The 20,519-nt window shown below is 37.8% G+C and overlaps 2 protein-coding genes and 1 pseudogene across 3 annotated transcripts; all 3 read left to right on the forward strand.

Moving 5' to 3' along the window:
* Positions 1-965: 965 nt before the first annotated feature.
* On the forward strand, positions 966-7,787 carry LOC120424203 (superoxide dismutase [Cu-Zn]). The gene is made up of 3 exons (XM_039588262.2): positions 966-1,262; positions 7,196-7,414; positions 7,476-7,787. The coding sequence occupies exons 1-3, from the start codon at positions 1,071-1,073 to the stop codon at positions 7,719-7,721; spliced, it is 657 nt and encodes a 218-aa protein (XP_039444196.1). The 5' UTR covers positions 966-1,070; the 3' UTR covers positions 7,722-7,787.
* Positions 7,788-8,204: 417 nt separating this feature from the next.
* LOC120424195 (uncharacterized) lies at positions 8,205-9,855 on the forward strand (annotated as a pseudogene).
* Positions 9,856-12,560: 2,705 nt separating this feature from the next.
* LOC120424162 (uncharacterized) lies at positions 12,561-18,785 on the forward strand. Of its 2 annotated transcripts, XM_039588210.2 has the most exons (3): positions 12,561-12,626; positions 13,309-13,372; positions 13,439-18,785. In XM_039588210.2, exons 2-3 carry the CDS (start codon positions 13,350-13,352, stop codon positions 18,663-18,665), a joined length of 5,250 nt encoding a protein of 1,749 aa, XP_039444144.1. In that variant the 5' UTR covers positions 12,561-12,626; positions 13,309-13,349; the 3' UTR covers positions 18,666-18,785. The 2 variants fall into 2 exon arrangements, with proteins under 2 accessions (XP_039444144.1, XP_039444145.1); XM_039588211.2 differs by lacking the exon at positions 12,561-12,626 and having other exon boundaries at positions 12,732-13,372.
* Positions 18,786-20,519: the final 1,734 nt, after the last annotated feature.

Below are 20,519 nucleotides of genomic sequence, written 5' to 3' on the forward strand. Positions count from 1 at the left end.
GCCCTACAAGATCCTCTGTAATTACTCTTAGCTTTAAGTATAATGTAATTACAAAAGCCGACTCGGTCCTAACCAGGTCCCAGCACCGAAAAGGACATAATAAAAATAATTTTATGAAAAAAAAAACCATTTCAGAGTGTTTTTTTTTAAAAAAAAGGTCCTAGCTGATGGGACCATAAAAAAAGCTCTAGATTTTTTGCAATTCTGAAAAATAACCTAAAAATACGATCTGAATGAAAAGAATGGTATGAAATCATACTGAGCATGGTAGAAACATGTTCAAACTACCTCAAGAAGTTGTTTTCAACAGAGTTTGAAAAGTTTTAAGGGAACACAGCAACCAGGGAAGTTGTTGTGTTCTTTTTCCAAAATTGTTGAACTCGATGAACTAACTCCTGAAATAATTTGATAAAAATTGCCAAGTTGTATTGTGAATGCTTTTGAAGATACTAGCTTAGGGGATGAATAAACCATGATATCGATAGTTCCCGAAGTTTAAAAAATAACAAAATGTGTGTAACAAACATCTCGCTGCTCCAGGCTCTGGTTGATGTGCACCGTTAAAATTTATTTTTAACTTCAGTTATGAAAACATTGATAGATAGGCTAATTTTGATACTCTCAAAGTATCATGATTCTCTCAATGATAATTACTTCAAATATATTGGGGCCAACACATTCAATTCCTCGCGTCTCTATATTTGTTTAAGACAATCTCGTTTGACATGTTCAGTTCATATCAATTTAATTTAGTTCACGTACATTACTGCTGTGGCAGTTATGTAATAAAACTTCGCTACTATCGCTCAAATGACCATTCAACTCATTTTCGCTCTCATCACAACTGATGCAGCAATTATTGCAACCCCAACGATGACGTCCACAATAGAACAACGAGCGCTGCGGAATTCGCCGTGCATTTTCCCCACCCCCTTCGGAAGCTTATTAATACAACCTGCCGACCTAAGGTATTTCATCAGTTTAGCTAGAATCGTTAATCCGGACGGTTCCGCGGCGCGTATCGTTTTCCTCGAAATCCCACCAATAAAACTGTGAAAAACCCCACCGCAATGGCAACAAACCAACTCCTGCCGATCCTGCTCGTGGTGGTGGCAGTTACGACCGTTACGGGGGCCAAGTTCCAGCGAGCCATCAACGACGACGTCGAGTTCATCACGCCGAACGGCGGAGGATTGGGACCGGTTGGGTTGGGTCCCCTCGGAGGGCCACGTGGCTTCCGGGGCATCGAGATTTTGCCCAGAGTAAGTTTTTTCGTGGAAAAATCGTTCGGAAAAAAAAACGTGAAGGTGATCACGTTTGAGGTGTGATCAATCTGTGTTGCGCGCGCCCTGAACCTGAACTCACACCTGCCGCGGTAGGTCCTTCCCGGGTTGGTTTTAACTGATTTCCGTGCCCCACGGGACAATTCATTGATAGATTGGAGGAATTACTACACGTTCCTAAACAGCACCACCACTTATTCCAAACATTATCCTACATCTCTTTTCCCCTTCCAACCATATAATATATTTACACATATCCCCTGTCTTAGTTAAAAACTTTCGTATGTACCTTACCCAGCAGCGCATTTTATTTCTGTCAATGTTCACTCTACATTAACTACAAATTCAGCCACCTTATTTTAAACTTAAACCCAGCTACCTGTCATTCTATCAACTACTGATGCACACATATAATACACGACTACAAATCACATTAATTATTACCAAATACACCCATACAAAATCCATAAATTCCTAACCCAATCCTTATACTCACCCACCAACCATATATAACTTCACCCATCAACTACCCCTTATCATCAAAATGGATACATAGACACACAAATTTTATAATCTGCAATCAATAAAACCGAACACCCCACACACTCCAACCCCAAACTTTCCCCACAACACATCAATTCCACCCTTCTCATCCCCCCCCATACTTAAACAATCCCCCCCAACACCCCACATCCCATACCAACCACCCAATATAACCAAACAAACAAACCCCTTCTACCACCCAAAAACGATCCTCTCCCCACATATACTAAATACTCTTCAATACTAACTTCTTCGGTTTATTCTAAAAAGGTCAAACAAATTTCAATGTCTCAATTTTTATTTTCGAATACTAGTAACTAACTAGTAAATGTTCATTTTATTCAAATATTGTCAAAAGTTTAAGCAAATTTCCTATAAAAAATACCAAAAGTAACAAGAATTGAAACAAACTTCAACAATTATGTTGTTTTTAATTTTAATTACGTTTTGGCACATTTGATTAATTCATTTTTTGAATTCTGAATTTGAATTTTGAATAGCCAAACAAAGATGAATGTTTAAGCTTTCAATTCATGCAAAAAGTTTATAGTTTTGTGAGAAATTGACAGAATTATGTGCGATACAAAAAAAGGGGATACTCTCCCTTATACAAAAATAAAATACTGTAGCAAATTTTCTAAATATCAATTAATTTATGAAAATAATGTTGAGCAAATCATCACGAAATCTGCCAATTTCGACCATTTTTATTTTCTGTATTTTTTTCAAATTTGACTCAAACTTTGTAAGGGCCTTTCCTATCATATAAGAAGCCATTATGTGCCACTGGTTCACACATATAAATCTCCATACAATTTTGGCAGCTGTTCATACAATAAAGATACGTAAATATTTGAAAATCTGTAACTTTTCAAGGATTTTTTTAATGGTTTGGTGTCTTCGGCAGTGGAGTTGTAGGTATTGATGAGGACTATTTAGAAAAAATAAGCACACGGAAAAACAATTTGGTGATTTTTTAACTAACTATTTTTCACAAAAATGTAATTTACCAAATCCGTATTTTTTAATTTTTTATGTTTTAAAGGACACAACCTCGCATCTTTTAAGCCAGGGGTGACCAGGTCATATTTTGTGGCCCGCGGACCCATTTTGAATGATCATGTAAAATGGCCCTTTGATGCATCTTTAAGTGATTTTATAGTTCATAGAAATTAAGGTTAAGCTTATGCCTATTTTGTGAACCTTTTTAGATTTTGTTATATAAAACTAATTGTATAACCGGGATCAAAGTATGGAAAAACCAAAATTTGATCCCGATTATATGAAACAAATATTGTGTTAAAAATCTATCTTTATTAATTGTGATTAAAAAGAGTAAATTATGTCAAAATTTTCATCAAATATTTATTGAAATTTTATTATTTAAAATTGGAGGATTTTTTTTGAAAACCCTTAAACAACTACAGTAGTTGTTCGGTATTTACAATGCTTACTTTTCATATTTCTTTAATTGTAACTTGAAGTTAAACAAAAGTTTGAAAAAAGTTTTTTTATTTATTAAATATGTTTTTTGCATCCATTCATTTTGGTCATTTTGGTTTGTTTTGGTTTTTTGACGTTTGTCTGCTTTTTAACTGGGCTACGGCCCAGTTATCGAGCGCCCAGTTAAAAAGCAGCCCAGTTAAACAACGCCCAGTTACCGAACAACTACTGTATTTATCATTAAGATTGCACATAATTTAAAAAATAAATTACACACTTTTACAATGTTTGTGTCACCCCTTTTAAAATACATTTAAAAATAAAATAAAAAAAAACAATTTAAATACAACTTTAAAATCTTCATTATATTTGTGAAATCACGATTGTTGAGGCACAAAGTTGCAATGAAAAACAGATGAATAATATTTATGCTGGTATTTTTTTTGATTTTCTGATTTTAATAAAATTTAACCAATTGATTGGAGGGTTGTTTGTACTGTTCATTTTTTTTTGTTTTATAGTATTTTGTTTTTTTTTTTGTTTTATAGATTGAAATATAAAAATCATGTGAGCTTCAAATTTGGCCCGCCATTCAAAAACTTTGAGCACCCCTGTTTTAAGTGATTCAGAAGTATGGACCAAAATTTTGCCGACGAGTTATAATTTTTTTAAATATTGATTTTTGTGAGAAATTGAAACTGTACTTAAAATTTGTTTACCTAATTTTTTATGTAAAATCGAATTTGCCATAGAAAAGTACACCGTTTTCAAAATATAGCCATTCAATGTTAAATTTTGTCCGAAAAATTCCGGTTTTTTGTTTTTTTTTTTAAATAGTAGTGATTGTCCGTTCCTGAAAATATTTTTGTTGAGGAGTTCAGAAAATTTGCTATGAATTTGTCTAAGAGACGATTTGACCTCTGGTTGCTGAGATACAGCGGCATTAAAAAAAGACACAAGAAAATTGAAGTTTTTTAAGTCTCAAGTCATCTAACATTTCAAAAGGGTCAAACATTCAACATTACGCCCTTTTTGAATGTCAGTCTTGATTTTTTTTTTGAAAATATTGTTTTCGGAAAGATCGGAAAATTTTATTTAACATTGAAAATTGGATCATTAGTAGCTGAGATATCGACATTAGAAATTGAAGGGTTGTTTGGGTAAGACTTAGAAAACTTTATGCAATTTGTTCTAATGAGATCACAATCAATCTTACAAGTTTTTTCAATGAAAATTTAAATTTTTTGCAATCTTGTTTTTGCTTTCTGTTTTTTTTTGAGAATTTTTTAAGGTGGAGAGAACTTGAAATCTAGATAACTTTTTCAAAACAACCAATGCGCCATGGGTTCCCTATATAGGTACAAAGGACCCTTTTAAAAAGTAAGCAAGAAATAAAATTTACATTAGCCCTACAATTGGGGTCGTTACCCTGTTCGCAGCAACATCGCCTGTGTTGATGCTCCGCGATTTTTTTTTTCGTTTTACGGTGAAAGTGCGTTGATTAATCGCGAGTTCTTCCCCGCACGATGGGCAGGAACACCCGCGGCCGTGGCAACTCGAGTGCACCTCGAGGACGTGGCCGGGCCAGTTCCTGCAGCAGCATCGGGAAAACCTCCTCGTCCGGCTCCAAACGGTCAACAAACCTGCTGAAGCTGCCATCCAACTTCGTACCTGCCCGTAGCCCCATACGAACGCGTGGATCGGTGGCACTCGGTAAACCGGATCAACCTGGAACTAGTGGATTGTCCACCAACAAGCCGGGTACTTCCTCGACGACGGTTCTAACCTCAAACGGATTCGCTGTGTTGTCTGATGACAACAATAAAGACGACGACGACGACGTCAGTGGTGGCGATGGTGGTACTACTACACCGTCGCAGGCTAAGGGCACCTCCACCGTGGGGGAGCAAGTGGGAAAAAAATCGAACAAAAAAATGCCACCGATTACAGTGCCTGGTCGCCCGGCTGTTGAAATCGAGGGGGCATTAGCGGATGCCGACTGTCAATACCTCATGCGTATTAATAAGTCGTCCGTAAACATCATCACGCGAGATCGTCCGCGTTTCGAAAAAGTGCAGAAAACGCTGAAAGATGCAAACATTCTGTACTACACGCATGATTCGCCGGAAAACCTTCCGGTCAAGGTAGTGGTGACTGGGTTCTCCATCCTAGTGCCACCCAAGGAATTCGTGGATGTAATTCTCGTGAAAAAAAATATTTATCCGCGAGAAGCTAAAGTGCTCTCGCATAAGGTAACCGAAGTCGGAGATCAGATTCTCTGGCTGCTGTACTTCGAACGCGGTTCCGTTAAGATCCAGGACCTGCGCAAGGTTAAATCGCTGGAAGGATTCATGGTGAGCTGGAGATACTTCAGCAAGCGGCCTTCCGATGCTGCCCAATGTCACCGATGCCAACGTTTTGGACACGGTTCCCGGAACTGCACTTTGGCGCCGAAGTGTGTCAAGTGCAGCGCAGCCCACCTTACGGCTGCATGCACGCTGCCCAAGAAAGCATCCCTGGGAAAGGACAACCAAGCCGAGCAGAACAAGCGGAACGTGAAGTGTGCTAACTGTGACGGTAACCACACTGCCAATTACCGCGGGTGCACCGCTAGGAAGACCTACCTCGAGGCGCTGGAGAAGAGGAAAAAGCCAGCACCACATTCCTCAAGGACTTCGCCAGGTCAACCCTCGACCGAACCCCGTCAAACGAATCCTCCTGGATTCGGGCGTACTTACGCCAGCGTGGCGGCTACCGCAAACGGTCCAACCCCGGACAGCAACAGTGATGGTGATTTATTCACCCTCACCGAATTCCTCTCCCTAGCGAGGGACATGTATACGCGACTCAACACTTGCCGAAACAAGCTGGAGCAGTTCTTCGCGCTGCAAGAGCTGATGGGGAAGTACCTATGCCCTGCATAGGTGCAAGCTCACACACTGTGGAACAGTCTTCGCCTTCAGTAACGAACTGATTTTTTTTCTGTGATATATATTTAAGCTTTCCTATCCTCCTTCTCTTTCCATAGTAATAGTAGCAGTTATTTTAGAAAGTTTTTTCTGCTCTCGCTTAACCGACTGAAACTGAATTTATTTCATCCAATTGATTATACTTGAATTTATTTGTAGTTGTAAGGACCTCCAAAACTCTGCATTCTGTTATTAGTTAAGCAAATTGTATTCTGATTAGTACAAAAAATAAACATTGAATTGAATTGAAACATTAGCCCTACTTTAAACGGAGATTTTTAACGATTTTTTCTTTTAACAATTACTTAAGGTTTTTTAAAATACATTTTCATCAGTTTTGAAAAATCGTGATGAAATCACGATCTTTCTGTTTTTTTTTTGCCCATATTTCTTTGTGGCTTAAGGGGTCATAAACTTAACATAAACTTTTTTCAAATCCATTTTTAGGGCATCAAAATATGCATTTTCACCTATTAATAATATAAATTTAAAACCAGTCCCGTGTTTGTAACAAAGCACGTTTTAAAAAAAATTAAAAAAAATAAAAATATTTGAGTGCTTTTCATATAAAAAATCTTCACTTTTCGTTTATTAATTTTTTTTGACAAAATTTGGCATGTCTTGAGAAACTTCACCCATATTTAAGCCATTATATTCCATACAATTTCGAGATATCGTGGCAGCCGTAATTCAACTCGGTTTTTTGAAGATAAAAAAAACGCTCAGAAAATTTGACAGTTCACTTTGCGCATGGCAAATTTCAAGTTCAATTGTCTTAACTTTAATTATGAAACTTTTAGAAATTATTGAAAATCATGTTATGGAACAAATTATGGAACATTTTTTCAGTTTTTTTGCCCTGCTTCTCATAAACGTGTCAGATTATTTTTTATTTCTTATGCAAATGAATGAAAATACAGCTTATGTCTTGTGATTTTTATTTTACTTTAATAACAGCCCGAACCGTCGTGGAAGGCCGGCGCCACCCTGGTGGCGGACAACCCCGAGCAGCAAATTATGGGCACCATCTCGTTCCGCCAGTGGGCCCCGGGCCACGTGGAGACGGCAATCAACGCGACCGGGCTGCCGGTGGGAAAGCACGCCGTCCACGTGCACGCGTTCGGCGACATGAGGGAGGGCTGCAAGTCGACCGGTCCCCACTTCCGGAGTAGCATCGTAAGTGTCCCTACGATTTTGTGGTTGGTTTTTGAATTGTTTAACTTTTTTTTTGTTTTAGATTGGCAACATTGAGGTTAAGGACGACGGCAATGCGATGATCGATTTTCACAGTCCGTACGTGAATCTGTTTGGATTTGCCGGGATTATTGGCCGTTCGATTGTGATTCACGAGAAGCCTTCGGAGGTGTACCGGTTCCCAGATCTGTCCATCAACAATCCGGTGTCGTTTCAGGGAGAGGAAGACACAGTGGGAGGTCGGATCGCGTGTGGTATAATTACGATTTTGGATAATGTTTCGCAGTAGTGTGATTTTGAGTCAGAGTTGTTAAATTGTTATGTTTAAAAATATATTCAAATTGTATATAGTTCAGCTTGTAGTTTAAATCCAGGGATGACATATCAATTGGTCCTATTCGGAAATTGCTAGGTGAACATAATGACTCAATTTTACCTAATTGAACCATTCAATCTAGGATATATAAGAGATGCCCCTTTTTACTGCAATCAGTTCGTTCCCAGACTTCTAAAATGATTCGTTTTAACTTTATTATGTGGGTTCTTCTAACTTACAACTTGTCACAAGTGAAGTGTAGTGTTATCCCTTTACTGGAGCAACTTATATCAAATCAAAATGTGCCGTTACAAGTTGTTCTTCGAACCTGTTGGTCTTCAGAAGAAGAAGTGTACTTTCACAAATTGTTTAGTGAAAACAGCCTGATAAGCTTTGGAAGATCTTTTGATTCCCCTAGTCAAAGATCGGTGATCGTAACGGACACAGCTTGTCAAAATGTATCATTTGTGTCAGAAAAAGAACGTTCAAATGTTCAATGGATTTACTACAACAGTAACGATGAGGAGTTTTTGGACATTCTTGCATCGAAGAACATAAACGCTGCAAGCAAAGTCCTAGCCGTGATCAAGTCCAGCGATGGCTACGATATCAAAAGTGTCTTTCGTTACTCAATCAGCGATCCGCTGATCGAAGAGTTGATCGGTAGCTGGCAGAACGAAACCCTCCAAATGATCACTCCATCCCGAAACCTCAACTTGGGGGTGATCCTCAAAGCCGCGATCGTTTGCAACAGTTCTGCTGATCAAACCGCTACTACGGTGAACGTTGAACTCACCAAACAGTTGGCCTTCCTCCTAAACGTCACGATCAATTTCGTGTGCTTCAAGGACTGGGAAGCCGCCCGTCAAGGGGATCACGTGGACTTGATCGTAACGCCAACCTACATGACCACCGAACGGCTCCAGCAGGTCCACTTCCTAGCCATGACAGGACCGCTGGACTACAAGTTCATATTCCGGTCACCGAAGCTGTCCTACACTCATAACGTCTTTGCCGTAGCCTTTCACTACCGCGTCTGGCTGTCGATCCTCGGCCTTATTCTGCTGGCAACGGTTCTCCAGGTGGTCATAATCCGCGTTGATCGCGCGGTGATCCACCCCGACAACCCACGCGACCGAGGCTTCGCCGGAGTTTTGCTCAGTATGATCAGTCTCGCCAGCCAGCAAGAGGTACTGATCGCGTCGCGAACGATCTCGTCCCGTACGCTCAGCGTGGTTATGTTGTTCAGCCTGATGTTCCTGTACATCAGCTTTTCCGCTAACATCGTGGGTTTGATACAGTCCCCGTCGCGGACGATTCGTACTCTGGGGGATTTGCATACATCCGGAATGGAACTGACCGTACAGGACGATCGTATCAACAGGATCTTCATTGGGGTGAGTCACTGGTAAGTTTCTAGTCCATCTCTTCAAAAATGCTTTATTCCAGAACCAAACCAACGAGCACGCCTTCGTACCCTTGCCGGAAGGTGCTGATCGAATCCGTGCGGGTCTGTACGCCTTTCATGGCGATACCAACCTGATCTACCGCTACATGATCGATCACTACAAGGAGGAGGAAAAGTGTAACTTGCAAGCGATCAATCAGTTAATCCCTCTCAACGGATACTACTCGATATCGAAGAACTCGCCCTACGTAGAGTACATCAAAGTCGGGTACGATCAGCAAACGACACACCAAACCAAACGATCCTCACACATTCCCCAAACCATTTTCAGCTTGTTGGCGCTACGGGAGAGGGGCTTTCAAGCGCGCGAAACGGAAGCCCATTACACCGGGAAGCCGCCCTGCCTGGGCGATAGTGTTTTCGATCCGATCGCCATGGTGGACGCCCTGTTTGCGATGCAGCTGATGGGCTGGGTGACGGGCTTGGCACCGGTCATTCTGGGGTTGGAACTGGCCGAGAAGCGGTACGGCGGCGTGTGGCGCGGGGCTTTGGAGAAGCGATTGAGGAGATTTTCGGGAAGAAGTTGAACTTTTCATTAAAACATCACATTTAACTTATTATTATGAAAGTTATAATTGTAAATATGCTTAAGGCATAGTCTACAAAAGAAAACAGCGCATTGTTGTGAAATAAACTCTTTGAACAAAGTTGTTGCTCACATCCCAAAACTTGAAATTAAATTAACCCTCTACAACCCAACCCCGCCTCTAGACGGGCTTCGATTTAAAAAATCGCCAAAAATCCATTTTCAACCAATTGTTGATCTTCAAAAAGCATTGGAAAGAAGAACTTTTAAAATTTTGGAAAATTTTAGGGTTAGAAGTTTGACTTGTTTTATGTGACTTTGCCAATGTTTTTAAAAATGTAATTTTTTTAGGGGTCAACTTTGGCTGTGTTTTTTTCTAACATTTCCTATATTTTAAGTAAAAAGAGGTATGCAGTAATTTTTCTAGTGCCCCAGACAATGCCTCTACGCATTTATTTACAATTTAAATGATAATGGTTCCATTTTATAGCAGAAAATGTGAAAAACATGCAAAAAATTGAAAAAATTACTGTAAAAACATGAAAAAATAGATAGGAAAAATGTAATGATAGGAGGTGGTAGAGTAGGCCAAAAACTACCAAAAACAAACATAAACTAAACAAGATAAATGCAAATTAAAATACTAAAAATGAAACAAGAAAAACATAAAACACGAGAAGTAAAGTTTTTCGTAGAACAAACGTTGCTCAAAATTACCTCCTGAACACGGGAAAAATAAAAATTTACGAAAAAAAAATTTGGGCAGTAGAGGGTTAACGAGTTCAAAACATTCTTTGTATCTGAGCAACTTAGTATCAGTATCAAGATTTTTTTTACAAAATATCTCCTTGATTTATTTAATTACTTTAAAAAGATCCTTCGGTTACTAAGTGGTAAATGAAAAAAAAAAATATAGTTGCAAGGAACTCAAAATCTCTACTAATCTCTACCTCTCTACCCACCAGATGTTTAATTGTTAAAAAAAAAAATAAAAAAAATTGAAACTTTCCTGACTTTACTGGTTTATCGAGATCAACACAGTTCAATCTGTGTTATATCAATAATATAATACTTTAAGTAGAGAGCCTAAATGGAGAGGCGAAATGTCACTCTCAGGGTTCCAATCGAACTGTCAAATCGGTGTTCCAATCGAGCAACAAGATCATGCAAGAACAAGGTCGGAATCAATTTAAAATAATTTTGGCAAAAAAAAAACGAAACTCATAACAATCACAAGTATTGTAAAACTGTTGTTGATAATAATCTGGTCGTTTTTGTTATGTTTGTGCTTGTTCGGTACAAGAAAAGTGCCAGCACCGAAGAAAAACTACAAGTTTTTCAACCTTAAATTTGATTGACTTTGGGAGTTTGAAATTTCTCCCAGAACATTTCATTTCCCTATGTAGGTCCCTAACTTTAAGTACTCTGAATAAAAATGTGTATTTTTTATCCTAATTGATGACATTGATTTCTAGGCTAAACCAAACTACACAGCAAAAAAAAAGTTGAATTTTGGAATGTTGGAAATTTGGTAGGTTGAATATTACCTCTTTTTTGAGTAATATTAAAAACAAAACCAAAAAAAAAATGAACCTGATGAAAATTCCAGGAAGGTGCTGTGTCCTATCCCTCGCCTAAACCATACCAAAATCCATGATAAAGCTGTCAGACCAAGACTGTCAGACCAAAGAGTAAAAAGTAAACAATCTTGGTCTTTGACGAAGGTGCAAACAAATCAAGAAAAGAAAATTTGAAAAAGAATTTTATTTGTTCAGTTCAATAACTATATTTTTGGGCTGCAAAATTAAATGTACGCCAGAAAATGGTTAAAAAGGGCGGCGTCCTGTACACCGACAATTAAATAAGCAGTTAAGAGCCTTATTCCTCCACTTTAATTTTTGATCGCGTTTTCGGTTTACACCTGAATTGAAATTATTTATGCGGATTTGTGATTTTTCTCGTTCAATCATTCCCTTGGAAAATTCATCATTTTCTGACATTTTGCTTCCTCACTGAGGTAAGGCTATAATCCTGCTCTAAAAATGAACTTTGTATAAAAACGTCGTAGATTCACCTTCATGTATACATATCGACTCAGAATCGAAAACTGAACAAATGTCAGTGTTTATGTATGTGTGTATGTGTGTGTATGTATTGTACACAAAAAGAATAGAAAAGTTTGCAAAAGAAGAAAAGTTCCATACGACTCATGACACCATGCTTCACAAGATTCGACTTTTTTTTCCAAAATTAAGTGCACGGTTTAATCAAACAACAAAATGATAACGATGGATGAATAGAAATAATAAGAACATAAGCAATTTTTTTCATGAAAGTTAGACCTAACAATCAGATTGTGTTCTTGGAATTATTTTGATAAGATAATATTCAATCGTGCCATTCCCATTTTGAACACCAAAATCGATTTTAGCATCATGTGTGATGTTTGAACTCAATTCTAGATAGGTAGATTGTGTAGGAGTCGTCTTACTGGGTCCTGCCTCGGTGGAGTCGCTTGAAGGCAGTTGGATTCACAATCCAAAGGTCGTCAGTTCGAATCCCGGGGTGGATGGAAGCTTAGGTGTGACAAGAGGTTTGCAATTGCCTCAACAATCAAGCCTTCGGACACCTAGTTTCGAGTAGGAATCTCGCAATCGAGAACGCCAAGAATTTTTTTTTAATCTCCTCGCATTTTAATCTAACTTATAACAAGTTACCAAATAAAAAGACGTGCCTTATTTCGGGGTCACAAGTTGTCGCTGTCGCTCACAAATTTCGTGTTTTGGGATTGGTGTGCTCGGCTTCACGTTATCAACTTCATTTTCAAAAGAAATACCAAGAGGGATGGTGTTGAGTGCGACTTATCGACAGCAACATCATAAAAGTAAGTACAATCATACTTATTCACGGCGTAGCGCATTTATGTGAAGGCAATTGATATTTTCAAATACCAATTGCCTTCACATTTAAAATTTCCAACTTTTTAGTTGATTTTAAAAACAGTAAAACTATACAAATGCAAATTAAATGGCTTGGAATTAAAATTAACTTAAAGCGTCATCACTGAATCATCAGCCACGAATAGTAAAGCACCTATTTTTTTAATTTAGAAATTTTTAACAAAATCATATACAATAAGTTTCAACATCAGACGTTTTGAGTGTAAGTGAAGCATGAGTCAATCATATACTCAAAGTTTTAGGAATTATTAGCATAATAGTGATTCATGCATCATTATCAGCTTTAAATTGTTGTTGTAAATTGTAAACATGCTTCAAATGTATTTCAAACCCCTAACCAACAAAGTAAGCAGTGCACATGTAAAGGCGGGAATAATATAATATATGGTTCATAAAAATCTCATCAATTGAAAAAAAAATTAACGTTAAAATAAAATAAAGTTACACTTGTACCAAATTTTTGTTATAAAACATTAAACTGTAGATAACGGATAAGTTTTTGCTTGATGATAACGTTCAAGGAAGTGAAGCCTGTCAAAATAAGATCTATAGATGCAGTCCTGCGTTGACTCTTTACTTAAAACAATGTTTCAATTTTCTACATAGGCGCTCATTCAAACTAAACTATCACATCAAAGTTTGTCCCAATGGCGACACCAAAAAAGAGAAAGTAAGTAGTACATATTAAAGGAAGGTAAATCGAACACAAAGTTATGTTGGGTTTGTCTATTTTAAGGAAATCGAACAGTTCAGATACAACCGATCAACGTGGAAGCTCATCCGGTATCCATTGCGGCATTCGTGGCAATGAGTACCAAATCTTTATGACAATGTACATTCTTTTGCGAGCCCACAACAAGTATCCACTGTACGATTTTCGGCTTATGATGGAACGGTCCGAATCGGATGCTGGCAAATTTGACGACATTTGGCTCAAGGTGGGAAGTGAACAAATGTTCATTCAGGCCAAGCATAATTCTGTACAAAAAAGTCTAACAAAAAGTATGGTTCTGTTGGAAGGAGAAAGCGATCCTTTTTCTCTTTCAAAGTATCAAAAATCTCACGGAAAATTTATCAACCCATTGCACAAGAAACGAGTAAAAAACTGTTGGTGTATCTTGATGACCAATTTACCCCTGAACAAAGATCTTCAGGACAGCTTTCAGGATTTAAATGATAGACATATGCCATACCATATCATAGGTGTTGGAAAATTGCTCAAATTGAAAACAAAACAGATAGAAAAAGACCCCAAAAAATTCGAGGCATCTGATGCATTTTACGAGGATTTTTTGCTCTCTGCAGGAAAAGGAACCGATTCTAGCAATACCAATGATACTGGTAAAACTCGTTTACGTGATCTGCAAAAAAAGATTGAGGATGAAATCGAAAGACTCATGTGCGAGGATGGCGAGTATGCTTTTCATAGACTCAGGGTTAAACTAGTCAAATGGGTTTGCGATAAGGAAAAGAGACAAAATAAAGAATATATTAACAGAAAATGGGTTAAAGATTTTATTAAAACAATTAAATCTGATTACCAGAGGATTGTAAATGCCTACTATCAGGAATTCACAGCTCGGTTGGAGTTTTATGAACATGTAAATGTGAATGATAGCAAAGTTAATGCTCTCAAAAACTGGTTAGCAGAAAAAAATAAAATCAACATTATCCTATCATACAAAGAGTCTCCTATAATGCGTATGAAGCAAGCTTATCAAAGCGCCCACAATAAAATGTTAACGTTTGTATTGTACAGTCGAATGCAAAGCGACACCATAAGAACTAAAATGAAACGTGCACTGAAACAGGAAAAAAAGCAAAATTATGTTTTGATACTTCTTGATGATCGCGGAAATGCTACAAACACATTTAAATTAGTTGAGGAACTAATAGAAGACTGCGAAAATATAATCATTATATCAGAGGTGGCACATGAACTAGCGAGTGAGTATCGCGCGAAAAATGTTTTATTTAAATTAGACTCTGGTGAAATTACAATGGCAGATTTATCAGAAGAAAGCATAGATAAATTGATAAAAGAGCCTGTTTCGTTTCAAGGTTGCACAATCCCAATTGAATTATTACCGAACCTAGCTGGATTCCAATCCAACTTAGCGGGATCACGCTTGGAAGCCCTCATTGATCGTTATCCCATAGAAATTGGCATTGGTTTACCTTGTGTTGAAGCGCGTTGTTCACATTATGTGCCAAGAAGTCTGTGGATGTCTAGAATGTTTTTTAATACCAAACAAATGGAACAAAACTCCGAAATTCGTTTTGTGGAAAGCGCAGAAGAAATTGATGCAAGTAGCAATGTACATTACATCATTTTAATAAGTGAGCAAGATGATTTAGAATCAATTGAAGAGCCAATCGCAAAACCAAAATATTTTAGTGTTTTCATGCAACTTAGTGAAGATTACTGCTATTTCAAAAAATCACTTGGAAGGGAAAAAGTTTTTGGAAAAGAAGTTTTTAAACACAAGGCTAAATGGTGTGCTAGGATAAAAGATGTTAAAGAAGAAGATTTCCATAAATTAATTGAAGATTTTCCCAAAAAGGTAATCATATTGGCAGGTGACATTGGTACGGGCAAAAGTACTACCCTTCTTAAACTGGCAAATATTCAAAAGAACAATCATCCTTCTACCTGGATTGTTTATGTTGATTTAAACACTGAAACTGCCAGATACAAGGAATTCGCAAATGATGCCTTAATAACCAAGGATTTTGCTGTGAAATTACTAAGCGAGCTCATCGCAGTGAAACAGGACAGGCCGTACTTCGAAGCTTGCATGAACAAAGGTGCTCAAAATGTGGTGATTTATTTGGATGCATTCGATGAGGCTTGTCCTACGTACAAAGCTGGAGTGCTAAAATGTATTGATGTACTGGTCGCTTTAGGCGTTCAACGTGTTTACGTAAGCACGCGGACACAATATGAGAAGGAACTTGAAAGGCACTTTTCAACGGCTAGCTATCGACTCACCTGTTTGACAAAGAAAGAGTGTGTTGAAATGATAGAATCATTGTGGAGTGCCCAGGAAAAAACAGCTAAACAGGCCAAAGCCATAGTTGAAGAAATGGATGTTAAGCTAAAGGACATCATGCAAGGAGTACCTTTGGTGTTACAAATGTTGTCGAAAATTTCACCCCATCAAGTGGACAGATTTTTGTCCGACAGCTTCACACTTTACGATTTGTTTGAAGTTTTTATGGACAACATTATGAAGAGATATTTCACAGAAAAATCCAAAATGAACTTGGGGCAGAACTACATCCGAAGCAGAGATATACCGAAACTGCAACAAAGTTATTGTCGCGATTTTCACCTAATTGCCGTAAAAGGACTCTATTCTAACGAGCATGTTGGTCGATTTTTCGCTAAAAACGATCGTGATGATTGGGAGGAGCTGTCACGGGATTCTTTAGGTGATTTAACATGCAGTGAGATTATAGTTGGATCACGTTTTGTTCATCAATCCTACGCAGAATATTACGCTGCAGTGTTTATGTACACTAAATTTATTCGAGCCGAAAGTATGCATGAATTTTGGGAAAATTTTAGTCCAGCGTTGGTTACGGACGGGCTGGTCAGTACGTTTTTCTATCAAAAGATGGAATCAAATAATAACGAAGGCGTTAATTTGAAAATGAAACAGATTCTGGCTATAATTACAGCGGTTCCCTTAAGGTACAAATGCAGCCGGAATTATTCCATGTTTTTGAAATATCTGCTGCAAAATGAAATGCTTAATCATGTTATCAAAATTTTAACAAGGATTTGGATAAAATGTGACCCTAACAGGGCAATACAAGCCGCAGTTCAGTTTAAACAGATTTCACTTGTGAAAGATATTATTCAGAAGCAACCGTCACTAAAGAACAGTATCAATGCTAGCGGCCAAACACTGCTACACGTGGCCGCAGAAGCTGGATCTATTGAAATTGCTCGAGAACTTGAAGGTGAAGCCGGAAGTCTAAGCTTAACAAAACTTGACACTTATGGATATGATCCCATCATGGTGGCATATAGGAGCAAACAATTTGAAATGAGGTCATACTTTTTGAATAATTTCACAGCAGTTTCTCTTGACAGTTACAAAAGAACCGAAGCTCGTAACATGCTTTTGCTGCTGCTCCTAGATTTGCCTAACCTTATCAATGCATCAATACAGGTTTTGGAAAAGAATGATTATGGCATTCTTATAAAAATAGCAAACGACTATATTTTAATTACCACTGATTATGAAGCGTTGAAAGACTATATTATTTCCATAAAGAAAAAGTATGGCACAAGCTTCGATGAAATAACAAATCATCAAGAAACAGAAAGCATAAAAACATTTCTGCAAGAAATTTACCCTGATCCGGATCCAAAAAAGCTAACAGTAACCGAGAATGCATATCAATGGAATGATATTGAGATTTACAACGATTTGGTTTTTAGTATCAACAGAAAATTAAAGATATTTTGCGTTGGATACACGCAAGTAGAATTTAATTCCCTGGTTTACAAACAACTTAGTGCAAAAACGTTGTTCAGAGATCCCCTTTATGTGCTCGTCAGATTGCAGTACAAGTTTGTTGATTTTTTCAAAGGAATCGAAATTCATGGATCCTCAGTAGAAACAGTTATTTCACAGTTGCACCAAGAAGCACTTGAGCTGCATTCCGCAGAAGCTGGACTGAAGTACAATAAATTTCAATTTAAGGAACCAATTCCGAATTTAACCAATTTTGAACAGTACCTCAAAAGTGGACAAAAAGGCACATATTTTGCTGTGTATGATGCTATAGAATCAGCTCGAATATGCCAATATCTAAAACTTGGGAATGGTACTGTTTACCACGTTCCTGGTTGGATGTTGAAAAACGTGCAAATTCGTATCAAAATTGACGAAATCATCGAACAAAATAAGGTGGAGTTGGTTTTAATTCATAATTTGGATTGTAATACCATCGGTTCAGATGAGTGTGAAAATTGCAAATTTATTTTGCAAAATTGCCAAAGCATTTCACAAAAATGTAAACTGGTTGTTTCACTGAAACACCCATTACCAAAATCTATTCCAGCAGTTGAAATGGACCTTACAAGCGAATCTATAAATATGATTGAAAATTACGTAATTTCATATGGAAGCAACTATATAAATTTTCATGAATTACGTGAAGATATTCGCAAATACTGTATTACAAACGGAGCATTAGAATACATTGCGTTGAACGAACCAATTTGCGTTGGTCAGAAGCATCCGTTTTATTTTATACCTTGGATGCATCGAATAACACAATTAAACTACACTATTCCACTAGCGGACACATTTTACGGTTCGCTTGATAAGCTACTTGAGCACAAGTTTGCTATTGTTTCGAAAAACAAAAAATTGGTAATTCCTACATGTAAAAAATGTGCCGATGAAACGGACCTTTTCGCATCTCCGATACACATGCTTGCTTGTGAGGTAAGTTGGCGAAATAAAACTACTTTAGTGTTGCATACCGATGTGATTAGCCTGTCACAGATTCATAATTCTCTCCCGAACGATACCAATCCACAATTAAAGAAATTAAAACGTCTACTTGAGAAATGGTACCGCTCAGAAGAGGACGATCCTCTGAACTGTAGCGTTGTAGAATTATACCTTCGACAGTCTCCAAAAAATGTTGTTTTGATGATCGATGCAGAGCTTGACGCTGACCTGGAGGAAAATCACATCGATTTGCTGAAGATGTTTTATACAGCTTCACCCATTCGGTCCGTCGTGGTGTACGTAGATACAAATGATAAAATTAAGCAGTTGGAGCATGCAACTTCTGCCGACCATTCCTTCAAACTTTATCGCTTGAAAGAAGAATACGATAAAATACCTTCGATGCCGAAACTATTTCCGCCCGAAGCTCGCGTTTGTGAACATTTTAGACAGCATCCGTTTGAAATAAAAGAATATTTCGTGTGAGCATTCGAGTATGGATTTCAAAAACTTGTATGGTAGAAAGCAGTGCATGAACAACAGAAGGAAGAAAAAAAGAAGCTTAATAACAATTTTATTTGAATAAAGCAAAGCATGTAATATTAACATTTTGACATAATTACAAAAAAAAGAAATCCCTTTCACCACCTGTTAACACCAATACTCCCAAGCTCGAGAAAAAGGGGGAATTTATATGGAATCAATAACAATTCACGATAACGGTAATCAATTTGTTTCTGTGTATTGATGAGAACTCTGCGGACACTCTGGGATTCCCCGCGCCTAATTTGAAGTTGTGCATGCTTATTCGTTGATGTTTAAAACGCCCGTATTCGTCGAGAGAACGCGGAGTGTGCCAAAACGCTGGTTCTGATTACATTAGGAGGAATGCGTAAAGAAAAAGGTAAGTAACGCTGTATATTTTGAATGATATTTTTAAAATAAAGTAAGAAGTTGCGTGGAGTAAAATATCTTTTTTAAACATAATTGCTACAATGGTATAGGTATTTATAAACATCATATACTGCCGCTCGAAGCTAGTCCGTCTCATATGTAATTTCGTCAATTTTGAGGTAATGATGCAGTTTGGTTCAAAATCATGTAAACTATCAGTAAAACCAATAAAATGTAGTACTTTGTTCTAGAAAGCCGGAGAAAATCAACTTTTTCGTGAAATTCTAACACGTAGCCTTATGGGCGGGACAACTTTGACACGCGTTTTTCTCGGCTTGCTGTTTTTACATATGGGACGGACACGATTAGAGCGGCAGTATAGAGCTGATAAAGCCTCTAGAGTTAATAGTTATTTGCAAGGTTGAAAAAAAATCTCTTCGAGCGAATAATGATTGCCTGAAGAAATTCCCCTGAGTATGCTTTGATCTCGTTTTCCCCGACTGCCAATTGATCGCTGAGTTTGGTAGCCACGAATAAAAATTTGAATGATTGGGTTTAGCCGTCAACTTGCTGCGATCTGATTACAATTTTCCCCATAGAGACGTGGCGTTACATCGTGCTGCCACCTCGTTTTTTTAAGCGCAAGAGTGTAAAAGTGCTGAGTCATCGTCTAAAAATAGACGGCGTCCTATCTCGCCCAGCAAAATGAAGTCGATAAAGTAGTCGGTTTCGATGAGAAAAAGTGGAAAACGTGGTCTAAAAATAGCGACGCCATCCCCCTATTGACCGCCAGCAGTCATGGGTTGTTACAATCATCGGCTGCACTCTTGACGAATGACAGCTAGTCGTGGCAATTTTAGAATTAAGACTAATCTCAGCAGTCTTATTCGTGGGATGTAACAGGCAGCGATTAATCGCAAAAATAACCTTTTGAAGTGTCGGATAAACGGTTAAATTAAACAAAAAAAAATCCAATAGGGTGACAAAACCAAATCAAATTTTCAATTCAAATTTAAAACATCAGAATAAAGAAAAATTACCTAAACAGATTCCCATCAACACATAACATAATTTAAAGCCTTATTTTAAAACTTCAATTGCAGAGTAATGTGTCCTCTGTAGTATGTCCCCTTCCGCGACTCGCGGTGTGCGCCGAGTTGCGTCCCGCTAAACCGGACTTTTTTGCGCACGCAATTCTCCACGAAAACCGGAAATGGATTCGATTTCATCTTTTTGCCTTCCTCACCTCACTGAGGCAAGGCTATAAAATCACTCGAAAAATGAACTTCTTAAATACGACTCCTAGATATACCTTCACGTATACCTATCGACTCAGAATCAAATTCTGAACAAATGTCTGTGGGGATGTGTGTAGACATGATTTTTTTTTCCACACTATTATCTCAGAACTGGCTGAACCGATTTTGGCCGGATCCGCCTTATTCT

The sequence above is a fragment of the Culex pipiens genome, chromosome 3, assembly GCF_016801865.2.
Source record: "Culex pipiens pallens isolate TS chromosome 3, TS_CPP_V2, whole genome shotgun sequence".
NCBI lineage: Eukaryota > Metazoa > Arthropoda > Insecta > Diptera > Culicidae > Culex > Culex pipiens.